Below are 22,234 nucleotides of genomic sequence, written 5' to 3'. Positions count from 1 at the left end.
AAAAAAAACGTAAGCCTATCTCAAAACTTGTACTTCATTGCAATTTAAAACAATTTAAGTTAGGCAGTGACAACTTACATCAAACCTGACACATCCTGACACAAAACCAAAGTTTGAAACAAGACAACTTATTACCTATGACAAAAAAGCACAAAACGTTATAAAAAAAGCCTACAATTAAAAATAATTCACCACAAACCTTTAGACGATCTGGTATATCAACTAGGTTAGAGGTTGGCACCGCTCTGTGCTTGAGTTGACGTATTTGACCAGTTTTATCGATCATTGACTCATTGAAGTGGGCATTACATAGAGTTGCCTTTTCGTTGGGGATCTCCGGCCGCCTGGAAGCAGTCCACCAAGTATGCCATCTTTCTGGCTCTTTCTCATTACTCGGAAACCTGATGATAAGAAAACTAGGTAATCAAATTATTAAAAAAAACATACAGATTAGGATTTGTGGTCTTATAGTCAGTTATAATTAAGAGAAACTTTTATTGACAAAGAAAAATCTGAAAGATTGACTTTCAACCTTTTAGAAAAACGTACCTTTGATGCTCAGGACGTTTTTTGTGTTTTAAAATACTCTTATCAACTAACAGAAGTTTACTTTATTGAAAAAAACTAGCTCTAGTGATAATAATAGAGATTGCAGTTACTAACAAAGTTTGTTCCATGTAACTGGCACTCCTGATCCATGAGAATAGTGGCTGTTGTTATTTGAATTTAGTAGCACCAGTACTGACCTACTGTACTTTGTCTCCAACACCAACCAAGATGAATCAACCAGCAGTACAAATTAATTCTAGTAAAACAGTCAACGATAGTGATGTAAAAAATAATAAAAATCAGGTGAAGGTTTACTAAAGGCTGGCTGTGAGTAGTAACAGAAGCAAGCTACTAGCCAGCTATTAGCAAGCTTCGTCTAAACAGCTACTGCTGTACTAGTGCTATTAATGCAGGCATAAAACGCTAAACTCACCTGTGAAATAATATATCATTAACTATGATCCGCTATTTCACCAATTACAGCCGGAAGCCCATGTAGCCGTAACCAATATGGCGCTCAAACTGTTGCACGGAAGTTCATAGCCCAATGCCATTCCAGGGGTAGTATAATTCAGCGGTCGCGGGATTATTATTAGCCTGTCTTGACAAGCTGTTGTTTTTGCGTAGTTGTCCCCCCGTCGAGCTGCGAGCAACAACAGCTTGTCACAAGACGTACTGCACCTGATGCATCAGCTGCACTTATAAGGAGTTGTTCTCTTCCGTCTACGCGGCTCAGAGCTGTGCTCAAGTACTTTTTTTCAGTTCAAGTAGAGTAAGCGAGTACTCAAAACAAAATCGAGTACAAGTACAAGTATACACATGTTTCTGCCTTCCGAGTACAAGTAGAGTATCACAACTTGATTCCGAGTACAAGTAGAGTATCACAACTTGATTCCGAGTACAAGTAGAGTATCACAACTTGATTCCGAGTACAAGTAGAGTATCACAACTTGGTTCCGAGTACAAGTAGAGTTATTTCTCAAATTTCAAGTTCAAGTAGAGTTTTCCTTCTGAATTTCAAGTACAAGTATAGAGTACATTAACCAAATATCAAGTACTTTTTATTAAATTAAAGTAAAACGACCAAACAAGTAAAACAGTTAAATTAACCAGTACAGGTAGGCCTATATATATAATATGATAATGATTAGGGTATGATAATAATATGATAAAATTATATGATAATATAAAAGTATAATGTCCAACTATCCGCGGGTTCTAGTTTTCTTTATTTATACTAGGCCCTGCAGCCTGTTGCATTTGCAGAAAACGAGGTTCTCCAGAACGGCATCTCTCATTGAGGCGCGATGTGGCCTCATCCAGATGCCTCCGTGAGAGAATATCCTCTCGACGGCAGCAGAACTTGTCGGCACACTCAACACTTTTTGGGCAAAAGGGTACAGCTTGAAGAGTATTTCCCGCTTTCGGTGCCAGAACACCAACGGTCCTGCCTCTGCCATTGTTAAAATAAATCTCTCCTCACATTTTATTTTTCTGAATTCTCACAGACACTTAACTATCATACCATGTTACTTGCACAACATTTCAGTAGTCTATGTGTCCTTGGATTGACATTTCAATAAGAAAAGGCCCTTGTTCCAACATACATGACACACGTACAGAGTACAAACAGAGAAATTGTGGTGCTGAACAAAGCAGGTAGTACACACTACAAATTGGATCACAGTCTAGGTAAAGTAAAGAGAAATATTGTGTCAACAGGGAGTTGACAACTCCCTGGTGCAAGTAAGAGTAGAGTATATTTGATGTAGAGTAGAGTATTTTGATGTAGAGTAAAGTAGAGTATATTTGATGTAGAGTAAAGTAGAGTAGAGTATTTAAGTTTGCAAGTAGATTCCGAGTACTTTCTTCCCAAGGGATTACAAGTAGAGTATATTTATCCCATATCATGGCCCCTTCGAGTAGAGTAGAGAGTAGTTGAAATAGGTACTCGAGTAGTACTTGTACTCGAATTCGTACTCGAGTAGCACAGCTCTGACGCGGCTTGGCTGCGATGTTATTCCCGTCGCTCCATTGGTAATCATAACGGATTTCACGCAAAAATTTATGTCGAAAAATTAAGATAAGAACGTTTAACTGGCGACCCCTCTCTGCAGTAAACTTTATTAGAATTTGAGAACTTAGGCAACAACAGCGACTAAACATGTCGTTATTTGTGCGCTCAGTCAGTTTTATTTCTATTTTTGTATTAGTCAGTTTTATTTGTTCTTATGGATTTTATTTTAAGTTTATTTTATTCTTAAGTTCTACTAAAGTTTATCGCAGAAACTGGTCTTTGGTTAAACGTTGTAATCTTTTTTTTTCCACATAAATTTTTGCGTGAAATCAGTTATGATTACCAATGGAGCGACTGACATAATATCGCGGCCAAGCCGCGTAGACGGAAGAGAACAACTCTCTATAAATGCAGCTGATGCATCAGCTGCAGTACGTCTTGTGACAAGCTGTTGTTGCTCGCCGCTCGACGAGGGGACAACTACGCAAAAACAACAGCTTGTCAAGACAGGCTAGATTATTATTAGTCGGGGGAATTATTGTAGGTAGCGACACGTGACAATGTCGCAATCATCAGTGATTGAAAATCATAGATATATAAGCCTAGATTGGCCAATAGGGAAAAAGCCTGTCAGACTTAAATAGCATGACGTTACATCATTGTATTGTACCTAATGCTTGACTGCACTGTTGTTTACAATGGAGCTAATGAGGAGAAGGTGACAAAATCACATTTATTTTCACATAAAAACCTTCTTGGATACATAATCCAGTGAACCAAAGCGATTCTGTGATAATATCTGATAATCACCATAGATTAAAACTATAAAATTTATGAAATGTTGCACACAAATCATGAGCCATCGGGGCTTTATTTGCCACCCCCTCTCCTATCCCCCTTCTCTCTTTTCCCCTTCCCCTAAGAAGAAGGAGAAAGGGGAAAAGAGAGAAGGGGGAAAGGAGAGGGGGGAGGCAAATAGCCCACCCACCCGAAGAGCCAGATGGTCTGGCCCAGACCCTGGCTAGGTAAAGACTAATATCATGCTGAACTAAACATGACTAAATATGATGAGCCTGTGAAGTTTTGATCTGATCAGGGAAGTGGAATCAGTGGCTTTCTTAGCTAAAGCTGGAATGAGACCAAGGAATGCAGGGTCGAGTCAGACTCAGGGTCAGCAATGAGGGCCAAGATCGAGTCGGACCGGGTCAGCATGCGGGATTTTTTATTCATTTAAGGTTAAGAGATAGTTCTATTACAGCGTAATGTTGTGACATCAATAACCTAAGATAAAAGAACCCATTATCACACCAATCATTATATTTTGTGGCTTGGTTTATAGATGCAATTTACAATTTATGGCTAGACATTGGTGGATCAATGCTATTCAATAGGTGATAGATTAATGGCATGATTTGGCTAGCGTTTTTATTACAGATTTTATTTTCAACTGCTATTATAATCACCAAGAAGAGATTAGTTAAGAAATACTTTACAAATATAGAAATGGATAACCCAGCATAGTGGAAAGCAAAAATCCATCACTTCCCTAAAACTTTTGGTACTAGTGAAAGAAACTAAAAATAAAATAAATTTGCTGGATTGAAGGTTCTTAGACACGCTTTTAAGTTCCTCAGGATGCCTTCGTTGTAAATGCCTCAATAGTATTGAGGTGAACCCTTCTTTGAAACCGGCTTCTTCATGAACTCCCAGACCACCGACATGTTGATTATTTCTTGCCGAAAAACGTTGTGAAACCTATAGTCCAAAGACTATTGTCGCAGATGTAAAAACATAGTCTGAACTCACATTGTTTTATTTCGCCTGGTCCTTTAGCGCTAGGACTATACACGACTCTATTTCAATCGCACTTAAAAAGCGATATACAATCGCTCTCATTTAGCCATAAACCTACCTGTGTCTTTGTATAAGAAGACCCGAGGGTCGGATGGCCCAACCAGGGCACCTCTGACCCGGTGGGTCAAGACCAGATGAGCTACCCGTACCAGCTCTATTCTTAGCTTCATAATGTGCCCTGATTGAAATATATCTCTTTGCTATCTCACGAGCTAGGCTAGCATGAAGATTACACTTAAACAATAGCATGATGATGTTGAACCCCAGCAACTTCTCTATGGTGGCAATTAGTGCTAGCCTGGGAAAGTTTGTCACCAACCCAGCACTACTAAGCAACACTCTCATCGCTTTCTCACTGTGGTTGCAAACCTCAATCACCACAGGCGAAGACAAAGTCAAGCCACCACGATTCTTAACTGTGATTAGGGAATTCGTTGCTTGGTTGACATCATAGCTGGTAACATCCACGATGCTAGTGAAACAATCATTACACTTCAGCTTTAATGAACGAGATACATAGCCAATTGTAAAATAATCATTCTGTCTCATTTTTGAATTAAGACATACTTGCACACTCATCATATTTAGTCATGTTTAGTTCAGCATGATATTAGTCTATTTACCTAGCCAGTGTCTGGCTCTTCGGATGGGTGGGCTATTGCCCCCTTTCCCTCTTCTCTCTTTTCCCCCTTCTCACTTCTTCTTGGGAGAAAAGGGAAGGCGAAAAGAGAGGAGAATAGGATAGGGGGTGGCAATTAAAGCCTTGATGGCTCATGATTTGTGTGCAACATTTCATAACTTTCATATTTTTAATCTATGGTGGTTATCAGATATTATTACAGAATCGCTTTGGTTTACTGGATTATGTATCCAAGAAGGTTTTCATGTGAAAATATATGTGATTTTGTCACCTTCTCCTCATTAGCTCCATTGTAAACAACAGTGCAGTCAAGCATTAGGTACAATACAATGATGTAACGTCATGCTATTTAAGTCTGACAAGGCAACCAATGGGAATAGCTATTATTGGCCGATCTAGGTTTATATATCTATGTTGAAAATACATGTACAGTTTTTGTATGGGATCACGAGTACTACGATCGTTGCGACAGACACTGGTGAGTAGAAAGAGTATCTTTCTATTCGTCGCCACCTAACGCTCTTATCGCAACCTCCACAACTTGGATAGCAGTGATAACAGCAGTATGTACAGCACATAATTGTAAAAAGCTGGAGTCATATTTGGTTGTTAACTTGTTGGTAGTGCGCCACAAGCCTAGGCCATTCTCGAGACTGGCTCGTTTTTTATCATTTGAGAGTAGTAACATTTAAAGCGAAATTAGTGTGTACTATAATTCAGATCTTTTTTATAAAAGAGCATGACAACAATCAAGAGTACATACGGTATAGGTATTTATATGTAGAATAAAGTCTTTGGTGAGCATGTGATTCACAAATGTTTACGGAATTTTTTTTTAAATTTTAGTTTTGCAAAAATTAATAGTGGCTGGTGTTCTAACAAGTTGGCTGAATGTTGATTTTCCATGTAATTTATAATCCTCTAAAATACATGTATCTGCAATCCAGCATTTCCTAAGTTACTAGCAAGGCTTTGGAATGATATTTAATTGCTGTGACAAATACAACAGTTTTTCCATAAACTCTACCATTCAAAATCAGCCCAACTGTTGAGAGACAATCAAAAACCTGCAGTTGAATAGATGTTATGTATTGCTACTCAAGTACATGTAAAGTACTTAACCTTTGAGTATCATTGCACTTGCTGCAATTATACTGGCTAGTGTTTTTTTTTAAATATTTTTTATTGCTTTTTATTAGCAGCCATTAACCCTGAGTGCTATATTCAACAGGGCTGGGAGTACTCAAATAGATACACTTTTGACGTGATAGAACATAATAAATTATAAAATGCATCCATAATAAGTAGTGTTTATGTAAAGCCAACACTTCTACTGTCTCTAAACTAGACAAAGAAAATTAATGGCAAATAGGCTCAATAAAGAAGCTTTCTGCGATTTTACAAAAACCTGGTTGAGAATAAGCTCACTTGTGTGTAGGCTGATCATAATACGCAGAGCCTTATAGCTTCACACCTTGTGAAGCTATACTGCTCTGATAATACACCAAACTTGGCGAACTTTGGTATCAGATTACCTAAAGCACTGAATTGTACTACCTCTGAAATGGCCCAGGTCCGCGTAACAATTTGAGTGCCATCTTGGTCCATGCTCACGCTCCCGTTTATAGTAACCTAGCAACATTCTACAACATTTAATCTCAATGAGCTTGTGGGTGCTTTTATCCATCCCCAATCTTAATCAACCTATATATCAGAGTCAAGATAAAGATCTACATATTCATTCAACCTATATATCAAAGTCAAGCTAGCTAAAGATCTAGATTCTAGGCTATAAGTTTTTGTTGTAGATGGCTATTGGCACGGTTTCAACAATAGGCAGACAACTCTATATAATTTGCATTTCTTATCAACAGGTGTTTCCACCGGATTTAAGGGTATCATTGGCATCGCTCGCCTTACCAGCCCAGTGAACTTTAGCTTTAAAACTTATTGACTATCTAATAAGAAATCACAATAGTTGTTTACATCACCAAGAGCAGAAAACTGGCCAAAACTGTTGTATACATTTGACTAAAATCTTGCAACCTACATTGCTTTGTTCAAAAAGTAGTTGGATTGGCCTCGAGCCTAGATTAGCTTTAGCGCCAGTAGGTCCCAACACTCAATATATCTTGATTTGTGTTATATTTATATGCATTATTCGTTGATATAGACAAAAAGCAAACTATAAATCTTAGCTACAGTATGCTTGACCACGAAAGTTATTTGTCATTTAGAAAATAAATGATCTATGCATAGAAAATGAGCCAGATGCTCTGATGCTAATACAATGTCTAATAGCATTATATAGAAAAAGTATATAATAAATTAAACAACTAAATGCTTTCGAACTGTACAAATTGTTTGCATATATAAAGCAAACTATAAATCTTAATTACATTATGCTTGACCATCAAATTTTCTTGTGATTCAGGAAATAAATAGACTATGCATAAAAAATTAATGAGCCAGATGCTCTGATGATCCTAATATAATGTCTAATAGCATTATAGTATATATAAATTATGTAATAAATTGAACTACTACATGCCTGCAAACTGTACAATTTGTATGCATGTATAAAGAAAAGTCTTAAAAATAAATACTAACTTAAACCGGCTATAGACAATTTTTGTCCCAGCGACATAACAGTTCACTGTCCTCTAAATATTATGTTTTTTGTAGCATTATGTCTGATGTTCGCTTCATGTAAATCTAGATTTCTTAAATAGGCAAAGTGGTGATGTCTTAAATCAAAGTATGTTTCAACCACTAAAGCTAGTAGTGAGGAGTGATGATTATCAATTCCTACAAAAATGTCAGTACAATGTTGCTTTAATTCAAATATATCATAGCGTGCAATCTCTTCTTCTACACACTTCAGAATCTTGGGATATTTCAAACATTGATTTGCTGATGTAGCCGCCGTCAGATACTTTTTGGTGCATAGAACAACTGTTACAACATCATCAGAATGAGAAATCAAGCCACCGTTGTTCTTAACTCTTAATAGAACATGAATATCGTCATATTTGCTAACTTCCTTAGACTGAATTAGGGAGAGTCTACATGGCTCGCAACACAACTTTTTAAGAAGTTTTCTGACAAGCCGACCAGATAAATATACAGCAATATTACCAAGAACAGGATGTGATGTAATGTTTAGCATTCCTTCGGGAAGCATAGTTTGTTTGTCAATAACATCTTCAACATAATCTTCACTACCAACAGTTGGTGGCACATAGGTAGTAGAAACTTGTAACAATGCAGTGTCATCCATAGATCTGACATTACCAGTAGCTCCTGGTGTAACACCACATCTTGTAACCAAGCGCCTAAAGATATGCTGGAACTGCTGTACTGCTGGGTTGTTGTTCCAGCCTCCTGAAATAATAACAGTTATCCTTTGATGCAATTGGGAATAAAATGGAAACTCATTGAAGTGCGCACTACATAAAATTTTATTTTTGCTGAGGATCTCCTGCCGCCTGGAAACAGTCCACCGAGTATGCCATCTTTCTGGCTCTTTCTCTTTACTCAAAAACCTGATGATAAGAAAACTAGGTAATCAAATGATTAAAAGAACATACTGATTAGGATTTGTGGTCTTATAGTCAGTTATAACTAAGGGAAACTTTTATTGACAAAGAAAAACCTGAAAGATTGACTTTCAACCTTTTAGAAAAATGTAACTTTAATGCCCAAGATGTTTTTTGTGTTTTATAACATTCTTATCAACTAACAGAAGTTTACTTTATTGGCCTTTATTGAAAAAAACTTGCTCTAGTGATAATGATAGAGATTGTAGTTACTAACAAAGATTGTTCCATGTAACTGGCACTCCTGATCTATGAGAACAGTGACTGTTGTTATTTGAATTTAGCAGCACCAGTACTGACCTACTTTATCTCCAACACCAGCCAAGATGAATCAACCAACAATACAAATTAATTCTAGTAAATACAGTCAACGATAGTGATGTGTAAAATAATAAAAATCAGGCAAAGGTTCACTAAAGGCTGGATGTGAGTAGTAACAGAAGCAAGCTGCTAACCAGCTATTAGCAAGCTACTACTAACCAGTTGCTAGCAAGCTACTACTAACCAACTACTAGCAAGCTTCTTCTAAACAGCTACTGCTGTACTAGTGGTACTAATGCAGGAGTAAAACGCTAAACTCACCTGTGAAATGATATATCATTAACCCTCCGTATTTCAGGGTTGTCGTAGTTGTAACAATTAATGACAAAACACAGATTTCTAGAAGATCAATGAATTTTTTTTGGGGATAACTATGAACCGCTATTTCACTAATTACAGCCGGAAGCCCCATGTAGCAGTAATCAAGATGGCGCTAAAATCGTTGCACAGAAGTTCATTGGTTTAGATAGGCCAATGCCATTTCAGAGGTAGTAAAATTCAGTGCCCTAAAGCATATCGTCCCGTAGCAATTTGTCGCCAAGCAGCTCTTTAGGAAAAAAAATAACTGCATGTTAGAATTTAGCGGAAGTCAACATATTCATACATCCGGTATTGAGTTAAGTCATGTGACTTTCGTTTTGCGATAGTTGTTAGTGTCCGAAACTGGTTAGAGAAACATGAAGCGATTTGCTGCCTTCGATTCAGCGTTTCTCGTGGTCGTTTCACTTGTATCTGTTAGTTATGGTAGGTACATTCTAGTTAGGGCTTCTTGTATGTCACACTTTTTTCAACTGCTAAATAACTTAGTACATTAACACATACAAAAACCATTGTTCAGTTTTGCCAAACTGAATCAGCACTGCAAAGTTCAAGCGCAAAATTTACTGCAAGTATGTAAGCTCGTCGACACATCAATAAGCGTTTACAAGGGAGTTAGCATTTTTGGTTTCTTAAAAGAGTCTTAATTTTGTATTTACTGTAAGAGTTTGCTGAGACACCGATGCCTTTGATCAATGACATACAGCCCCATGGGGGCTGTATGTCATTGCTTTGATGTTCATTTCGATTGCATTTTAAACTCAAGCTTTGGCAAGAAAATTCTGCAAATTTATTTTTTAACTACCAATCTATTAACTACAGGAAAGGTAATTAATAAGTTGCAAAATAAATTACATAATTTCTTAGGCATAATATAATCGATATAGATGTTATATACGAACTGTTAATTGGTAGACGTTATTAGTTAGTTTACTTGCTGTGGTACCTTGTGGAAAACATGTTGTAAGATATGACTATTGATTACTACAATAATATTGCTCATATATATGTATATATATGCTGAACAATTTAATGGTTATCCTCTTAAAGCACATAAATTACATAATTTTTTTATTGTATATTTCAATACATCAGAGTCTTAGCTTTCGAATGAGCTACTGTTTGCCATGGTGAGACAGACATTGATTGGTGTTTATAGGATTTCCCCAGAGCTCTACCGCGAAAAAGTTTACTGGCATAGTCTCGAAAATTGTGACGTCACAATTTTTATATTCGATGTTGTGTGCTCTTACCGCTTATTTATCAACTACGAAAGTGACAATAATGACGGTAGTGGCAGGCGAAAGTAGGACAACTCCAGAGAACGAATGACGATGACAACGGAACCAGTGTCATTAGTTCTCCATGTACATATTATTTCTATGATAAGTACCTCAAACTCCAAGAACCATACTATATTTTCCCGATGATTTTATGCACTAGCTTTTTATTTTTAATGCGATGTTAAGGGTGACGACTGAGACTAATTAATTTCAAGCATTGAGTGATCTCGCGAAAGTGCGATTCACATTTAGTCCTAGGGCCACGCAACCGCAGGTCATAATTTAATCCATGTGATTTCATTACCTTTATCAACGACAGTACATTTATTGAAGCATAATTAATTAACCCAGAACATGTGTTTGTATTGGTCGGCGTTAGCACGATCCCAGGCATTGTTGATTATCTAGAATCTTAGTTTATTGTTAGCACTCTCCGGGTTTAACAGCACCAATTGTCGCAAAAAATCCCAGCCTCAATGGCAGCGAAAGGGATCGACGACCTAAGGCTAAATGAGAACTATGACGCCACATTTTTAGTACCTGAACCAAGTGTTTTTTTTGCAGGACGTACTTTTGACACCCCGTTTTTCATAGTTCTATTATTCTTTGTGTATTGAATATAGGCTCATTTGAAAGCCAAGACTCTGATGTATTGAAATATATAATAAAAAAATTATGTAATTCATGTGCTTTAACATAACCATGATTGATATATTGTATCGCATAGCTGCTTGTAGTTTTTTATTGTGCCTATATTTGTTATGCTGGCAATTGTAGTAAAGCCTATAAAAACACAAAGTTATCTTTAAAAAACAGCAGCAATGATATTATGTTAGAGGGAATGATAAAAGTAGCGCTTATTTTTTATTACTTTCATTATTCTCCAAGTTATTGTAAAATTTTTCAGTATTTTTTTGCTGAAATTTAAATGTGTTCTAATTCTTATTCAGTTAAAATACGATACTCTTATTTATGTGTAATCAGTATGGAAGTATAATTACAATCGACCACCACATTTTCTTATGATTTTTTTCACATGTAATCATCAGGCCTGTGAAACACAATTGAGTCATTGCTAATTTTTCCCCATTGATTTTCCATCATTAGATCCTTGTCACACTTTCACCACATACAGTTAAAAATGTAACCAATTTTTTTTTTACTTGATTTTGCTTTTAACTTGCTTCCCCAACAGCATAGTTAGCGCTATCCAATTAAGACCCGTGCCTCTCCAATGTTTGCAATATTCATGGTAAATCGCTCTTGTCAATTGTGTCAATTACTTTGTTGAGATGGTCTTTATTAATGCTATTCAATTTTGCCACTAGTGTCTTTATAGAATGTATTGATGAAGGCTCACTACCAGGTTTGCCTTGTACAATTATGGAGAGCCTTGCCATTTAATCCGTACTCAAAACAAACTCATTACATCACATTTATTAATTTTACTCTCCTAATAATTGATGTGGTTTATCAAAAGTTTTGCTATACCCAACCTCTATTACCAATTGTACTGTTGATATTATACAAGAGAAGATGCTGGAGTTGCTGGGTCAAACAGTAAATGGTTTTTTGTTCATTCGCATATGTCACTTGATATTTCATATGCCACTGCAATTTCTTTGCTCAAACCTTTTCTTTTATGTATAGTCAGTGCTAAAATGCCCTAAAATGTCCTGTAGGCCCTATGTACAACAAGCTCCTGTAGGCCCTATGTACAACAAGCTCCTGTAGGCCCTATGTACAACAAGCCCCTGTAGGCCCTATGTACAACAAGCCCCTGTAGGCCCTATGTACAACAAGCTCCTGTAGGCCCTATGTACAACAAGCCCCTGTAGGCCCTATGTACAACAAGCCCCTGTAGGCCCTATGTACAACAAGCTCCTGTAGGCCCTATGTACAACAAGCCCCTGTAGGCCCTATGTACAACAAGCTCCTGTAGGCCCTATGTACAACAAGCTCCTGTAGGCCCTATGTATAACAAGCTCCTATAGACCCTATGTACAACAAGCTCCTGTAGGCCCTATGTACAACAAGCTCCTGTAGGCCCTATGTACAACAAGCTCCTGTAGGCCCTATGTACAACAAGCCCCTGTAGGCCCTATGTACAACAAGCTCCTGTAGGCCCTATGTACAACAAGCTCCTGTAGGCCCTATGTACAACAAGCCCCTGTAGGCCCTATGTACAACAAGCTCCTGTAGGCCCTATGTACAACAAGCTCCTGTAGGCCCTATGTACAACAAGCCCCTGTAGGCCCTATGTACAACAAGCTCCTGTAGGCCCTATGTACAACAAGCTCCTGTAGGCCCTATGTACAACAAGCCCCTGTAGGCCCTATGTACAACAAGCTCCTGTAGGCCCTATGTACAACAAGCTCCTGTAGGCCCTATGTACAACAAGCTCCTGTAGGCCCTATGTACAACAAGCCCCTGTAGGCCCTATGTACAACAAGCTCCTGTAGGCCCTATGTATAACAAGCTCCTGTAGACCCTATGTACAACAAGCTCCTGTAGGCCCTATGTACAACAAGCCCCTGTAGGCCCTATGTACAACAAGCTCCTGTAGGCCCTATGTACAACAAGCTCCTGTAGGCCCTATGTACAACAAGCTCCTGTAGGCCCTATGTACAACAAGCTCCTGTAGACCCTATGTACAACAAGCTCCTGTAGGCCCTATGTACAACAAGCTCCTGTAGACCCTATGTACAACAAGCTCTCTAAGAAATATTGATGAGCTGCTTCAGAAGCATGGACATTTAAAGTGCTTACATTTAGCTGTCAAAGCTGAATATTTTGAAGAAAGGCCTTTTTGCTATACCCACAATTGTCAAAGACTTCAACTCACAAAAAAGCATAGTGTTATTGATTCTGATGACTCTGATGAAGGTGAAGAGAGTCTCTGTGAACATGGTGATACAAAACCAAAGCACATTATTATTAAATCTAGATTCTAGATTCCTAGGCTAATAGCAGTTATATTTTTTCGATCGTCTTTTTACTTAATTATTCACCTTTTGTGCATTTTCTTTCGTAATCTTAATTTAACTTTGTTCGACCAAGGAAAGAAATATTCGTTTCTCTATTAGAACTTAAATTTATTGTTTTTGTTTCAGGTGCTGATTATCTTTCAATTGCACACACTCCATCATATGTGTCGTTGGATAAGAAAGTTGAAACGATTCGTGTAACAGATATCCAGCATGTGCTCTCAGCAATGTTTGGTTTCACTTTACACTCAGTAGGTTTGCACTATCTCTTTTCAGAACATGTCAATGCTGACGATCAGCCAATGTGTTCATGCGAGACAAAAGCCCTTCTGTTGGCTGCCATTCTAATACATTTTTCCCATCTGGTTGCCACGTTATACGTTTTTATTGTCCAACATGGCAAATAATTATGCGGTTGTAGCACCACAAATACCAAAAAAGTATGCGCTGTGTTTATATGTCCCGTATTAACTTTTGAGCAGTGGTTATAGAATTACACAAATCAGCTTGTGTATACATCTTGTGGAGTGTGTTAGCCACAAAAGCCTTCACATAAATATGAATTTCAAAATTTTTTCGTAGAGTTTATCTATTCTTGAAAGTCATGTTTAAAACCTATTAACAAGTGCGCAACTTTCATAAAGGAAGATTTTGAACTGGCAAGTTTTAAGTAATCTAGTTTTAAAAGAGAGTGATTTTAATATATAATATAATATATAGTGTCAGCAACTGTGTTTAGTCAGCAACTGTGTTTAGTCAGCAACTGTGTTTAGTCAGCAACTGTGTTTAGTCGGCAACTGTGTTTAGTCAGCAACTGTGTTTAGTCAGCAACTGTGTTTAGTCAGCAACTGTGTCTAGTCAGCAACTGTGTTTAGTCAGCAACGGTGTTTAGTCAGCAACTGTGTCTAGTCAGCAACTGTGTTTAGTCAGCAACTGTGTCTAGTCAGCAACTGTGTTTAGTCAGCAACTGTGTCTAGTCAGCAACTGTGTCTAGTCAGCAACTGTGTCTAGTCAGCAACTGTGTCTAGTCAGCAACTGTGTTTAGTCAGCAACTGTGTTTAGTCAGCAACTGTGTTTAGTCAGCAACTGTGTCTAGTCAGCAACTGTGTTTAGTCAGCTACTGTGTCTAGTCAGCAACTGTGTTTAGTCAGCAACTGTGTCTAGTCAGCAACTGTGTCTAGTCAGCAATTGTGTTTAGTCAGCAATTGTGTCTAGTCAGCAACTGTGTTTAGTCAGCAACTGTGTCTAGTCAGCAACTGTGTTTAGTCAGCAACTGTGTTTAGTCAGCAACTGTGTCTAATCAGCAACTGTGTCTAGTCAGCAACTGTGTCTAGTCAGCAACTGTGTCTAGTCAGCAACTGTGTCTAGTCAGCAACTGTGTCTAGTCAGCAACTGTGTTTAGTCAGCAACTGTGTCTAGTCAGCAACTGTGTCTAGTCAATAGTTTGCAAAGATTATGAATCTTTCTTTCAATTCTCACGCTTTGAAAATGTTGATAAAACTTGGTATGTGTTTAAAAGTACCCAAAAGTTATTTTTCAAACCAGTTAGCCATGCTACTGTCTAATCTCTATGCAATAAAAATTTGTGCTGTCAGTAAACTTAATGTTCATTAAAAACAGGCTTTAGTTTTTCTCTTAGTTTACCAACACTCAAATTGAAAAGTTCAAAGGTGAAAAGAGTAATAGAGATACACAGTGATAAGTGTATCACTGATCAAACTTGATAAGATTCAATTGATATTTTTGTGTTTATTTGAAGTTTTTATCAGATTCTTTATTTTGACACCTGAAACTGGCTCAAGAGTTTTCGAGAGTCATATGTTAGAAACATCTTCAGGGGTCCCAAAACCCAGTTAAATTTTCTGTCATGTGTTAAAAAGTTTGTGTTGGGATGATAAGTTGTAGCTGAACGGCCTGTAGCCGATAGTTCTGAATAGCTCCACTCTTGTAAGCGTGTTTTCATCAACTTGTATGTAACAACAGAGTCAATCAGTAAAGATTTATAATCCTGTCATTAAATTTGCTTTATTGCGACTGCGTTATTACAATTTTCTATTTTATTTATTTCCTACTTTCTATATTATGGCTGTATTTATTTAGGACCTGAAATTCACTGGTCTCTATGCCAATTCACCATTTCACACACCAACGTCTGCCGTTATTCTAACAGTGTATGGAGGAAGTGATTTTCTCCAGAAACGTGAAGACCCTAAGCTACATCTTAAACTGGTAAGCGAGGACTTTTTATTTTTTCTTAACCGTAAACATAGCGGTGCCCCTTGCATCAAATATAGTATTCAATTGCTTAAGGTTTCATTTCGATAATAATACCTTGTCTCTTTTTATTGTTAGATTGTTCGCATGTCTTTGTGTAACTAACTATAAATGCCATGTCGCTTTAGAATGACCTCTATGTGGCTAGCGATAGCTTGGAGCACAGACTCCATCATGCCTACTCTGAACATAGCAATGTGGTGGAGATAAGACTTGAAACCAAGGTGGGTATAAACATGAATAAAACTAATAATCATAACAAGTGGCAAACCTTGAAAATTTCACGGTTGTGTATTCTTTGTACGGTTACAACTTGTCAACAAAAGCAAATGATAGCGCACATTAGTCTTCGGTTAACCATTCACATAGTCGAGAGAAAACTATTCACATAGTCGAGAGAAAACTATTCACATAGTCGAGAGAAAACTATTCACATAGTCGAGAGAAAACTATTCACATAGTCGAGAGAAAACTATTCACATAGTCGAGAGAAAACTATTCACATAGTCGAGAGAAAACTATTCACATAGTCGAGAGAAAACTATTCACATAGTCGAGAGAAAACTATTCACATAGTCGAGAGAAAACTATTCACATAGTCGAGAGAAAACTATTCACATAGTCGAGAGAAAACTATTCACATAGTCGAGAGAAAACTATTCACATAGTCGAGAGAAAACCGTGTCAACTTTCCCCTAGTATTAATTTTTCTCCATATTTACTTCAGCTCATAGTTAATTTTTGTCATTTTTGTGTCTCTTTTCTATTCGATATCAATAATTTGCTAAGAAGGTCCTTCAAGGGTTTTTAAACAGCAGAAATTTGCAAGATCCTTGTTTGTGAAGAAGGTTGATTAAATTTGAGCAAAACTATACAGAGCCTTCGTATTCGTGATACCATGATTTATTCCTATCTAATTACTGAAGAGCGTGTCACGGCCAACTAACACTAGTGTCCTGGCAGTCTAGTTTGCCATGAGCCATCACCAGGTGGGCTAATAAAGCGCAAAGACTAGTACATAATTATACTCAAACATCACAAGGTGTTCGAATGGCGCCGTTGGTAGAGTTTCAGACTAGCATAAATGAATATTGCGAGTTTGACTCTTGCTTATAACATTATTTTACCTCAAATACTGTAACCCTGGCTGAAGAGCGTAATTCACTATGCACAGTAACCTTGACTGAAGAGCGTGATTCACTATGAACATTAACCTTGGTTGAGGAGCGTGACACACACGCTATTGTATAAATATATAGAAGATAATAATACATAAGCTGTACTTGTGCTCCTAGTACTACTGCGACTACTGTACTTCTGCTGCGAGTGTTTATATTACTAGTTCTTGCACTATCCATTTTTGCTACTATCATTGCCATGGCTATTCTAATATCTTGTTGATGGCACGACTAACTTGTAGGTAAAAGATCTAGAGGCCCCATTGGATCATCTTTCAGAGAGTAAGCATGTCATGCAAAAACATGTCTCCCGGCTCATTCCATCTACGGAGCTTGTCAACTCAACAGAGCCTGGTATTCAACACTTTCTCCACCAGATCTCTCTCATATCACAGTCGCTAGAAAAGGTAATGAGATTGTTATTCATCAGGGAATTATGGCTCAGTTCTATTAATCACAGCGTTGCTGGTAGCATTGCTTTACCATGCTACATGTTATCATTATATAGCGAAGTGTTAAAGATGTCGTTGCGTCCAATTTGAGTTGATTTTAAAAGAAAATATTTTTTTGTGTATTAGTTGATATGTTGTTTGTTGTGTTAGGCGATCTCATTGTCAAGGTATTTGAAGATTAAAATCGAAAACATTGATTGCGGTAATAACGCTCAGGCCAAAAAAAACATGGCTAGACTGTCCCAAAATGATGTAACACGTGATACAACCTGTCTTTATTTCTCGTATTCACATCGGCTATTGCGATAAAAGTCTAGTCCTACGCGGCTCTATTGGCATATATTTTATCTTGTATGTGCTCATGTTGGCTAGAATGAAATTTTAAATCCAGCTACAGACACATTATTATCCATGTCTCAAACACCTCAAATATGGAAAATTGAAAATTGATCATATTAGCTTCTTCTAAATGCTGTCTAAACATCTTAGTACCGACTACCAATTCTGATGGTCTACGGTAATTATGTCAATCAAACTAAGTAGAGTAAGGTCTTTGTATTGGCACAGTTCTGTCGCTACCACATCGGAAACTAGTTATTAAGTAAAATAAGCAAGCTGCGTCTTTGAAAAGAATATGTGGCGAAACCAACTGCATCCCTAAAAGTCATGTACATTGTATAGTCAATGTTATTGAGTCATTATTGGTATCAATTTATAGAAAAAAATTCACTGGTCACATTTGATTAATTGATTCAAGTACTAAATGAATGGTCGAGCTGTGCAAAAGTACCTGCCAATACAGCTCTGATTACACTTCATAAATCAGAAGTATGTATCAGACAAGATTTCAGCACAAGTGTCAACGGAGCTATGATGTATTCAATGTTCTGCAAATCATGTTTTGCATCATCTTCAACAATATTATTTTATATAATTTTTATAAGCAAAAAAACTTTCATTTTGGCATGAAGCTTTTATTACAAATATCCATCCAAGCCGTGGCCATTCACATAGTTTCAGCTCATACAATAGGACAAACTTATCTACTGCAGCAAACTCAAACAAAACATCATGGTTTATGCAGCACAAATTCAAGTCTCTCTTTCCCATTTATGGCAGTTTCTACACTGACAAAGCTGCTTCGCTTGGTGGGACTACATAAGCATCCTGTAATCAATAAAACAAATGCAATAAATATATGTCATTCATAGATATGTCATTCTGACGCGTATCTATCGAAAGCTTTCAAATTGGGAGATAGATAGATCGCGAGTGTAATTTTAAAAATAAATAAATGTTTAACAGTTCTAAGCATAAGTGCGTCAAGCCAACAATTCGAAGCTTTGGTTCTGGAAGTTAAAGATTTGCATTGATCAATCGATTTTCCTCACTTTCTATAAGTAAGAAGTGAACATCTAAAGTCTAATCATAAATCTAATTGACTAGCTAAAACTGTGAAATAAATTTTGAAGCAAATATAGCTCGGTGAAACGATAAAAATTGTAAAACGATGATTAGTGATAGCAAAAGGTTATAATTCTATTAATTAGTAAATGTCTTCATGAGTCCTAAAATTATTACCTTTAGTAGATGTAATGATCAATCTAAGCCATTGTATTGCTAGATGCTATGGATTAAAAAGAAGCCGTCAATAACTCACTGTGCATCCGTATTTCGCATGCGCGCACAGGAAATTACATTATAGCCTCAAACAGGGAAATATAATCTGAATATAAACACAACAGATTATCTATAATAGGAGACTCAAAGTAAAAGATAAATTTACCTCCATTCTTCTATCGCTCTCTGTAGCATAACGCTGCTGACGCCTGTCAGCTCTAACTGTAAGCTGTCTGTCCCAAACTTTAGCCACCTGATGCTCAGAAAACTCAGAGTCACCTTCGCAGTGACTGGAAGCATTTTTACAGTTCTGTTGTTTGTCAATAAAACATGTCGATCGAGTAATTCATTAAAGTAATGATGTTAATTAATTTAGTAAATATCGATGTCGATGCGATCTTATAATAGAGTAAAATCCCTAACTTTGAGATCACAGACAACGCGTTTTACGAGTGATAACATTTATTGCGACTTATATAAAAATTTTGTGCTGATGATTGGCTAATGAAGAGATTTCATATTTATCGCTCGGGGACTTTTTTCAGATGTAGGCCTATCACTCGTTACGTCACGAATGAAGGCACCAGCTGGAAGCTGAGCTTTTTAAAAGATGGCCTCATTCAAATGCATATATCTCTGGACAGGATTGGTCTACAAAGACAAAAATGACATCAAATTGTAGCTGATGTTTTAGCCTTTTATTGATTGTAATTTCATTAAATCGACCTTTTTTGACGCAACCACATTTTTAATAGTACTGTAAACTACATGTATATAGCATTGTCATCTCACAGTTGACTTGTGGCATCAAGACTTGCAAAACTGCTGTCAGAAACGTTCCAATATCTTGGCTGTTATAACTTAACTAAGTACGCTTAGTTATTATTACTAATGTGAAGTTTCTCACACCGATGACTGTTTATCCTTTCTCTAGTTGTAATTACATGTAGTTTGGTAATCTAGCATAGCAATCAAAGGAATGGGTGCATTTGCTTGATCCAAAGATCTGTGCAACATGATTGATCTTTACACTCATGCGCGTCTGTACCCCCATTCATGGCTGTACAACTATACACTTTTGTGTACTCATGCACATCTGTACACCCATACACCGCTTGAGACCTAGGTGTCTGTACACTTGTTATGTCTCAATACTTTCACACAACCCTAACTCCAAGACATCTGCCTTTAAGCGCTCTTAAAGATCTGTGAACTCTTCTTTCAGTTTGACTCCGGAGAGAACCTTGGTGTAGCTGACTTTTTCTCATATGAGATCAAACTGCCTATCACAGATACTAAAGTTGTATCTGGAGAAGTTGATGCGTTAATATCTGCTCTCATTGTCAAGGTATGTTTAGTTCCCTGCGATTCAGATACTCGCAGAAGAAATATTCAGCATCGAAGGTTGATTAGACGTATTCTGTTAGACAATAACTCTCTTAGATTCACTCCTTATTTCAGTCTATGCGCCTCATGATGTTTTATCTTTCTAGCTAATCGTAGAATATCCTGTCAAGGGTTGATGGTTGCATGAGTGATATGCATGTATGAGTTAACAGGAAGTTAACTCATACATGCAATCACTAAGGCGCTTGAGGCATATCACTAAACTATGAAGTGCAAAATGCGTAAATGATGGGACATTTGTGATGTCTCATCATTTACGCGTGTTGCACTTCATAGCTCCAGGACTACTATTTTGAAAGCAGTAAATTTTATATTATTTGAAAGCCAAGAAAAAACTGCATGAATTAATTCAAAAAGTTTTATAATGGGAGCAAATATGTATGTGTAGTTGGCATCAAACTCTAAATGACCCATCATTATTTATGTACAAGTTCAACTGTTAGATGATTGCTTTTGTAAAACAGTGACCCGGACACATATCTATCGTGTCACATACAGTGTCAAGGTGTGGCATCTTGTTACAGGTGAATGAAGCTTTAGGAAAGCTGTACGGAGACGACTTTGTTTTCCTTTTGGCCAGCTTGCCGGGCTCAAGCGCTCCGCACAGCAGGAGAACTAGGAGTCTGCTTGCGGATGAAGAAACGGGGAATTCTACTTTGGTAAGTGCTCTTTAGCTGTGTGTTGTTGCACAACCTAGTTTAGCAGAGTGTTCAGATGAGTCCAAAGCAAGCCTTTGGTCAAGTGAGTAGCTCTGTCGTGTTAATGAAGATAACTGGAGAGATAGCGATGGGCTATTCATCTGAAAGTAGATTAGATCCGTGTTGTTTAGATCTGGATCCCTGTTGTTTTTTATTCGTAACTGTCAGCCCTAATATAGTCATTAGTCATTGCGTAGCGAACAATCCCTAATGAGATGTTGCTTTTAAAATTAAAGATTATTGCAGGATGGAAATGCAGCTATAGCGGCGGCTAAGGTTGCTGGGCTGTCCAGCGAATGGAGTGAGAACTACCCTGTTATCTTCCACATTATTCTTTGGTTAGTCGTTGGAATGGCACTCATCGTCATATTTGTCACGCACGGCATGATGACTATGGATCCTGGTAATGACAGCATTATCTATAGGATGACTACAACTAGACTGAAGAAGGATTAACTCTATGGATATTAAGTTAACAGGTCTGAATTATAGTCAAATACGATACATCGGACCGGAGTAAGCGCTGAAGAGATTCCAAGCTATCTATGGCTATTAATATATTGAGAATGTTATTGCTTCGTAAGGTCACTTGAAACACTTTCACCTGTTTACTTATATCTCCTCTCATACGACTCATATGACTGCATGCAATAGACTTGACTTTCTGGGCATCTGATGCGCTACCGATGATATTGTATCGACTCACCCTCAGAATGGCTCCATATTTTATAATATTATGTATACTTTGTCTTGCATCCAGATGTTCTTGTCGTTTCTTCTTACAATGATTGATGATGAATTGAATCTAGCACTTTGAGTTAGTAGGAGTTGCATCAGCAGAACATTTCCATTTGGTGCCAAATGTTTATTTCTTGTCTGCTTTTGAAATAAATGTTAATCATAGCTGTTCAAACAAGTTGTACACACAAGTTGTTCATTTTATAAAGTCTACTGATCAACTCTTGTGAACTTTCTAATGATTGCTTTTAATAAGCTTGCTAGAACACAAATCTCTACTAGCTAGATTTGACACTATG

The 22,234-nt window shown here is 37.3% G+C and overlaps 2 protein-coding genes across 4 annotated transcripts in view; one reads left to right on the top strand and one right to left on the bottom strand.

The window, feature by feature from the left end:
- Nucleotides 1-9,372, bottom strand: part of LOC137406411 (THAP domain-containing protein 1-like) — a 29,610-nt gene extending 20,238 nt beyond the window's left edge. For all 3 annotated transcript variants that reach the window (XM_068092984.1, XM_068092986.1, XM_068092985.1), the window contains exons 1-4: nucleotides 9,242-9,372; nucleotides 8,199-8,444; nucleotides 6,618-6,703; nucleotides 200-401 (exon numbers count right to left, since the gene is read on the bottom strand). Coding sequence is in view for 1 of the 3 variants with exons in the window: in XM_068092986.1 (XP_067949087.1) it covers nucleotides 200-401; nucleotides 6,618-6,658 (243 nt within the window). In the remaining 2 variants the exon portion in view is untranslated. The remainder of the gene's footprint in view (nucleotides 1-199; nucleotides 402-6,617; nucleotides 6,704-8,198; nucleotides 8,445-9,241) is intronic.
- A 220-nt stretch (nucleotides 9,373-9,592) lies between these two features.
- On the top strand, nucleotides 9,593-22,160 carry LOC137405988 (renin receptor-like). Its single transcript, XM_068092481.1, has 8 exons — nucleotides 9,593-9,724; nucleotides 13,695-13,819; nucleotides 15,669-15,797; nucleotides 15,971-16,066; nucleotides 17,263-17,427; nucleotides 20,318-20,440; nucleotides 21,024-21,158; nucleotides 21,444-22,160. Exons 1-8 carry the CDS (start codon nucleotides 9,658-9,660, stop codon nucleotides 21,651-21,653), a joined length of 1,050 nt encoding a protein of 349 aa, XP_067948582.1. The 5' UTR covers nucleotides 9,593-9,657; the 3' UTR covers nucleotides 21,654-22,160.
- The last annotated feature ends 74 nt before the right edge of the window (nucleotides 22,161-22,234 follow it).

Source organism: Watersipora subatra, chromosome 10 (genome assembly GCF_963576615.1).
Source record: "Watersipora subatra chromosome 10, tzWatSuba1.1, whole genome shotgun sequence".
Taxonomy (NCBI): domain Eukaryota; kingdom Metazoa; phylum Bryozoa; class Gymnolaemata; order Cheilostomatida; family Watersiporidae; genus Watersipora; species Watersipora subatra.
The sequence above is the reverse complement of the archived record's forward strand: the minus strand, read 5'-3'. Positions and strand labels throughout refer to the sequence as shown.

Bases quoted from the DNA above. Each gene is read 5' to 3' on its own strand.
- LOC137405988 (XM_068092481.1), top strand. From the start codon at position 9,658: ATGAAGCGATTTGCTGCCTTCGATTCAGCGTTTCTCGTGGTCGTTTCA. The intron at 15,798-15,970 runs GTAAGCGAGGAC...ATGTCGCTTTAG, and splicing joins CTAAGCTACATCTTAAACTG to AATGACCTCTATGTGGCTAG. The intron at 16,067-17,262 runs GTGGGTATAAAC...ACTAACTTGTAG, and splicing joins AGATAAGACTTGAAACCAAG to GTAAAAGATCTAGAGGCCCC.